At 52.4% G+C, this 6,088-nt stretch overlaps 1 protein-coding gene across 2 annotated transcripts in view; it reads right to left on the reverse strand.

Moving 5' to 3' along the window:
- KCNAB3 (potassium voltage-gated channel subfamily A regulatory beta subunit 3) overlaps positions 1 to 6,082 on the reverse strand; it is a 7,205-nt gene extending 1,123 nt beyond the window's left edge. Inside the window, exons 1-13 of one of the 2 annotated variants that reach the window (XM_006761709.2) lie at positions 5,879 to 6,082; positions 4,484 to 4,527; positions 4,360 to 4,397; positions 4,025 to 4,104; positions 2,105 to 2,149; positions 1,957 to 2,001; positions 1,705 to 1,748; positions 1,420 to 1,506; positions 1,062 to 1,147; positions 783 to 903; positions 603 to 697; positions 373 to 493; positions 114 to 202 (exon numbers count right to left, since the gene is read on the reverse strand). In XM_006761709.2, coding sequence (XP_006761772.2) covers positions 114 to 202; positions 373 to 493; positions 603 to 697; positions 783 to 903; positions 1,062 to 1,147; positions 1,420 to 1,506; positions 1,705 to 1,748; positions 1,957 to 2,001; positions 2,105 to 2,149; positions 4,025 to 4,104; positions 4,360 to 4,397; positions 4,484 to 4,527; positions 5,879 to 5,889 — 906 coding nt within the window. In that variant the 5' untranslated portion in view covers positions 5,890 to 6,082. Of the gene's footprint in view, positions 1 to 113; positions 203 to 372; positions 494 to 602; positions 698 to 782; positions 904 to 1,061; positions 1,148 to 1,419; positions 1,507 to 1,704; positions 1,749 to 1,956; positions 2,002 to 2,104; positions 2,150 to 4,024; positions 4,105 to 4,332; positions 4,398 to 4,483; positions 4,528 to 5,878 lie in introns of those variants that run through there. The other variant, XM_015562584.1, reaches the window with a different exon arrangement.
- Positions 6,083 to 6,088: the final 6 nt, after the last annotated feature.

The following is a 6,088-nucleotide window of genomic DNA, read 5'->3' on the forward strand; positions in this document are numbered from 1 at the left end:
CTCATCTGCAAAGGGATGGCCTGGTAGTGAGTCCTCACCTTGGGTTGGACAATGAGGGCTTGACCCCTGGGGAGGGGCTAGAGAGGGGCTCTGCCTCTGAGTCCCCAGCTCACCTGTAGGGCACCCAGATGTTCTATCAGCTGCTCTGCACTCGACACCCCCAGCAAGACCGAGCTGACACCCTCACTGCGGAGACACCACGCTGAAGCCAGAGGAGGAAAGCAAGAGAACTGATGGATAAGAACGAACATACGAACTTCAGAAGTGTCTCGGAGGACGAGGAATCTCCCTCCGGACAAACCACTCTTGGGTTTGAGGGTTTCTCGGAAGGAGACAGGGCCTCCGCAGGGTCCAGGGCAGGCAGTGTCTCACCAATAGCCAGCTGCGCCACAGTGCAGCCCAGCTGGTGAGCTATGGGCAGAAGGTCCATGACTTTGGCTTGTTGCTTCTTGCCATCCTCACTCTGCACTTTGTCCTTGAGCCACTGGTAACCCTGGAGGCCAAAGAGAATCATCAAAAGACACCCCACCACCACCACCACCACCACCACCCTGGAACAGCCGAAATAGCCCAGTCCTGCCACCTGAGCCCCAAGATCAAACCTTGATGGTGGCCCTGCAGGGATCTGGGATTCGCCCATCATACTTGCTAGTGATGAGGCCACAGGCCAGAGGGGACCAGGTGACTGAGCCAACGCCTAAGAGGAAGAGGATTAGATGTGGGGAAAGGAATCCAGGTGATGCTGAGCCCAAGGGAAAGGTAGGGACGAGGGGGCTTCGAACCAATCTTGTGGTAGAGCTCTGGCAGCTGCATCTCCACCTTTTCTCTTTGAAACAGATGGTGCTCTGCCTGTTCACACACTGGAGGAATCAGATTGAACTGTCTAGCCACAGAGTAGGCCTCCTGAGTGGGGTGGGAAAGAGAGAGGGGTGTGGTGAGGAATCCCTCTTTCCATTTTCTTCCACTCCTCTTCCTCCTCCTCCAATAGAGGGGGTTTGGAGTGGCCATGTGAAAAGTGGGCATCAGTGGTGGGACAGGGGGAAGTGGGGTAGCACACTCACCATGATTTCTGCAGCCCCCCATCGGGATGTCCCCCAGTATAGAGCCAGGCCCTGGTTGATGACATAGGTCATGGCTCGAACAATCTCTAGGCATATGGGAGAGGAGAGCCTTACTGCCAGATCCCTGGCATCCAGGACTCCAGATCTGCAGATCTCTGCCTGCCCACCCAGACCCCAGGCATCTCTGGGAGTCAGAGAGATTGCTTTCTGCTCTTTCCTTCCCTCCCTGTCTAAGTCTTGGGGATCTGAGCATCCACTGTGGAGCTTGGGAGGCCTCCTGAGCAGGAGCTGGCTTCCTGTTGAGGTTTGAGAAGTGCTCAGTTTTGAAGGATTCTTAGAGTTGGGGTGCTGCGTTTACCCTCCATGGGACTGTTGGGATCTGAGCGATTAGCAAAGATGATGTCCACATATCCCAGCTGGAGACGTTCCAGAGATTCTCGCAAGCCTGGGGTAGGAATGAGGACAGGAAGGGAAGTACCTTAGTTTCCGTTTCGGAAGAATTCAGATGTCACCACTTTGCCATGGCCGTCTAAATCCCAGTCCCCCTATTCAAAGCCTCTAACTCAGGAGCTTCAGAGAATGTTCCCAACTCCTCTGGGTTCCATACCAAGCCACTTCAGGTTCCTAGTCTCTTAACTCTCACCCTCGATGATGTGTTTGCGGCTCAAGCCTCGCTCAGTTTCTGCCCTGTAGGAAAAGGTAAGTCATAGATGAGGTGTGACAGGTAGGAAACCAGGGCTGGTCTGCACCAGGAGGAACTGGGATTGCATGGGTTCTCATGGGTGGACTGTAGACCTGGGGTAGCAAATATGGGGACAGCTGTCACCACCCCCATCCCATACACCATACACCCTCTGTAGATCGTTTCCCCACTTAGAGTGGGGCAGCCACTTACTGTCCTCTCCCAAAAATCTTGGTGGTGATGACATAGCTTGATCTCCTGGAAAAAGAAAAATGGGAGAACCAGCAAGAAAAGGACTTTTGATGATTATGTCCCTAGCAACCTCCCCCCGCCCCCCCAAAAAAACAAAACACAGTCTCACCTCCAACCTTTGCTCTTGAGGATGTTGCCTAGGGTCCTTTCAGCCCTGGAAGAAAGACAATATAGACGCACTGACCCCTCCAAGGTGGATCAGTTCCTTCCCCTCTTCCTCACATTTCCCTTCAACTAATTCCCTCTCTTGTTAAGTGGAGAATAAACCAGGAGTCCAGTGGGCTTATTTCTGAAGAGAAATAAAGTAGTGAGGCACCATTTTCACCAATCCTTCACTATATATCCTCTCTTGCTAAAAGTTCTGTATGGAACTTATAAATAAAGTAATTAATTTTCTTTTAGAAATTTCACATCCCTTGAGGTTTTGAAGGCCTACGTGGGTATCACAAGGCCCCATCCAGGACTAAATAATAAAAGCTCCTGGAATTAGGGGTGTAGTCATATAGTTTTCATTCAATCATTCAATATGTATCAACTGTGCCTCAATTATGCACCAAGCTCTGTTCTGAGTTCTGAAGGGACAGAGTAGGATGAGGGGAGTGGGACAAGGAGACACTGGTTCCAACCATTTGTGTTGCCCCCTCCCCTTGAGTCTACAAAATTCCACCGATCCTTCAAAGCTTAGCTCAGATTCTTCTGCCCCTGAGGGAAACAGAAAGTGTTCTCTGATTGCTGTAGACTATGGTCAGTCCTTGTTAGCTTCCATAGCTCTTCCTGGCGATTTTCAACCGGTATGCCACAGGAATTTTTAAAACATGTAATAGCCGACTATTTAGTCGGGGCACTGGCCTCATTTCCCTTAAATTGTCAAATAAAAAAAATGACAGCAGCCCTAGCCGGTTTGGCTTGGTGGATAGAGCATCGGCCTGCGGACTGGAGGCTCCCAGGTTCAATTTCTGGTCAAGGGCACACGCCCGGGTTGCTGGCTTGATCCGATCCGCAGTGGGGAGTGTGCGGGAGGCAGCCAATCGATGACTCTCTCTCATCATTGATGTTTCTATCGCTCTCTCCCTCTTTCTTCCTCTCTGAAATCAATAAAAATATATTTTTTAAAAATGACAACAGCCAACACAATAATGGCCATCCACTGTGAACGAATCAAAATTATACATATTTTTTTGGTCAGATCGGCCAAAAAAATTTTTTTGATGTGCCGCAGAATTTAAGTAATTATTTTATGTGTGCCTTGAGATAAAAAAAGGTTGAAAATCACTGGGCTACACAATTCTTTGACACATAATTATGAACTAAGATGTGATAAGTCTTAAGTTATGGTGGACTGTTATTCATTCTTTCATATCTCCCTGTCTCTTCGGTTGGTTTTACTTAGACTGCGAGCTTCTTGAGGGCATAGTGATGTTATCCCACAAGCAGTGCCTGCTCTGTCCTAGGCTCTGTGTAGGTACTCAGGTGACATGGGGGAAAGCAAGACAGATTTCATAGAAAGAGGAGCATCCGAGTTGAGCAACAAATATGGCTACAGGAGCCAGTAATGGATACTGGTGTGTCGGAGGGCAGTGTAAAGTGCTTTAGGAACTGAGGGGGCGAGTGGGGAACTGGGTGAAGGCTTCCTGGAGAAGCAGACATCTGGCCAGGTCTTGAGGATGAGCAGAAGAGTTTGCCATATGGAGGAGAGGTAGGAGTGGCTCCTCCCTGTGTGAAGCCACGGGGGTGTGATGTGGCATGGTGTGTTTGAAAATTTAGATTTGGAAACCCCACGCTGTTGCACATGATTGATGCCCAAGATATATTTGTTGGTTTTCTTTTATTTTGACTGCACAGTACGCCCATTGCCCTCTAAGCTGATGTTTGGGACTATGATCCCCATAATGTTTCGGGGGCCCCACTGGCTGACAGGTTAGAACTTAGTGTTGGCAGGATTCCCAGAGTTCTTGAGATGGAAAACATGAAGCCCTGATGTTCTCTCAGCCTTCTAATTATAACTTAGCTCTTTCGCCCCAGTCCTTACTTTCCAGCTGCATACACCTCGGTGGTGTCAAACAGGTTTATACCATGCTCATAGGCTACTGTCAGCACGTCCTCTGCTGCCTAGGGAGGCGAGAGAAAGAGTTGGAGATTATCCACAGGCCCCTCAATTACCTCCCTCATTGCACTCTAGTGCCTTCACCTTAGCACCTTAGCCTTGATTTCTACATTCTCTTCCCTTTTCCCATCCCCCAGCCTCATGTCCCCTTCACCATTCATTCTCCATGCTTGTTGTCCAAACCCCAACCCAAGTCCATTTCCCCTTGTTCTGGTTCCCTCATAGCCCCTCACCCTGCTTCTAGGTCCCATCACTTATACCTCGTCCGAGATCTGAGAACCAAATGTGACCCAGGTACCTGCAAGAGAGAAGCCAGGCCTGTGAGAACTGTGGGAGGCAAGCCATGAAAGAGCACCCTTCCCTTCAATCTTTTTTCTAACTCACCTAGGCCAAGACAGGACACACGAAGACCAGACTTCCCTAGGTTTCTGCGGGAGACAGAAGGAGCAGGAGGGTGTGGAGCCTCCATTCTGAACAGAGATGACCAGCCCCCAGCTCCTCTCCTTCCAGGATGAGAAACCCTCAGGGGGTCTCAGTCCAAAACTAGACCTAGTGGGGCTGCCGAATTGGGCAGTGCTATGCCCATAGCGTAAGTGAACAAATAAGTGATTGCTCCTCTGGATACACTGTAACATGCTTATCTTTCTTCCTGTCACATTGAAGATGTACTGCTTGCTTGTGTTTCTGCTGGTGGGGTTTTGTCTGTGTTTGAGTCATCTCTGGCAGGTGTGGAGGTGGGGGCTGGGAGGAATGTGACTGGCCGAGTGTGATGAGTTTGTGAAAACAGACCTTCAGACAGAGAATGCTATGCTAAAGGACAGACATCGGAGTGGGAGGAGTTAACCAAGTCAAATTCAGTCACTCAACCGAGGGTCCCTGGTTAGCCTGGCAGATGAGACTCCAAGGAAGGGAGGCAGGAAACCTAGGTGGGGAGTATGACAGGAGGGGCCAGTTCTCCCTCCTCTCCCCACTCCCTCTGCTCCTCTGGGCTTGTGAAGTCTGTCTCTGAACGAGAAAACCCCTCCTCCCAAGCCCCCACTCAGGGAATCAGCTCCCAAGCGGAGCTGCCACATGGAAGGGATGGAATTCCTCACCTGACAAAGCCAGGTGGGCTCAGCTGGGTGAGCTCAGCTCAGGCCCAGGCAGGAGCCCCCCCACCCCTTCCCCTCCTGCCCCCATGCCGGTTCTGAGAGCCCAGCAGTTCTCTGAGATAAAGTTGGTTAGTTACAGCCCACCTTCCCCACCTGACCCCTGTTCCTCAGCATGGGGTTGAGAGATGTGGTCCATCTTTCCACCTTCTGTCCCCACCAAGATAGGTCGCAGGACACTGGGCCCGTGGGGCAGGGCAGGTGGGGGCGGTATCTGGGTCAGGCACCCTGAGCCGGCCAGGGTGAGAAGCCCTTCCCTTCTCCCTCTTCCCAGGACACAGACCCAAGGACACGGGGGGGGGGCGAGGGGGGGGACACAGGGGGAGTCGCGGGGAAGGCACCCTGGAGATCCGTGCACCCCTGGCTTTCCCGGGGGTAAGGAGAAAAGCTCAGAAGCATCCCCAGGCTCTGACGGGACCGGGTCAACCTTGGTAAACTTGCATTTCTCCTAGTAGGGGTATCAACGGAGACCAAGAGAGGGACCAAGTAAGGGAGGGCCGGTGCCGGGAAGAAGAGAGAGAATGCGCCGGGACCTTCCGAGCGAAGTTTGAGGGGGTCTCGGGCATCTCAGGAAGCCTCAGGGGTCAGGAAAGAGGAGCAGATTGGGTGGGCTGCCCGGCCACCCCCATACCTGTATTTCATGCCAGTGCTTCGGCCGGTGCTCTCTCGGAGGACCTCAGGGGGCGCTGGGGGTCGGGGGACCACTGCGGTGCGGGCTTTGGGGCCCGACCCTCCTCCTCCGGGTGGGTTCCCGTGCACCCCGCCGACAGGCCCGCCGTTACCGCCCCCGGGGCCGGGCCGGGGTCCACACAGACGGTCCTCGCTGTTCCGGCTGCGGAGG

Source organism: Myotis davidii, unplaced genomic scaffold (assembly GCF_000327345.1).
Source record: "Myotis davidii unplaced genomic scaffold, ASM32734v1 scaffold37, whole genome shotgun sequence".
Classification (NCBI taxonomy): domain Eukaryota; kingdom Metazoa; phylum Chordata; class Mammalia; order Chiroptera; family Vespertilionidae; genus Myotis; species Myotis davidii.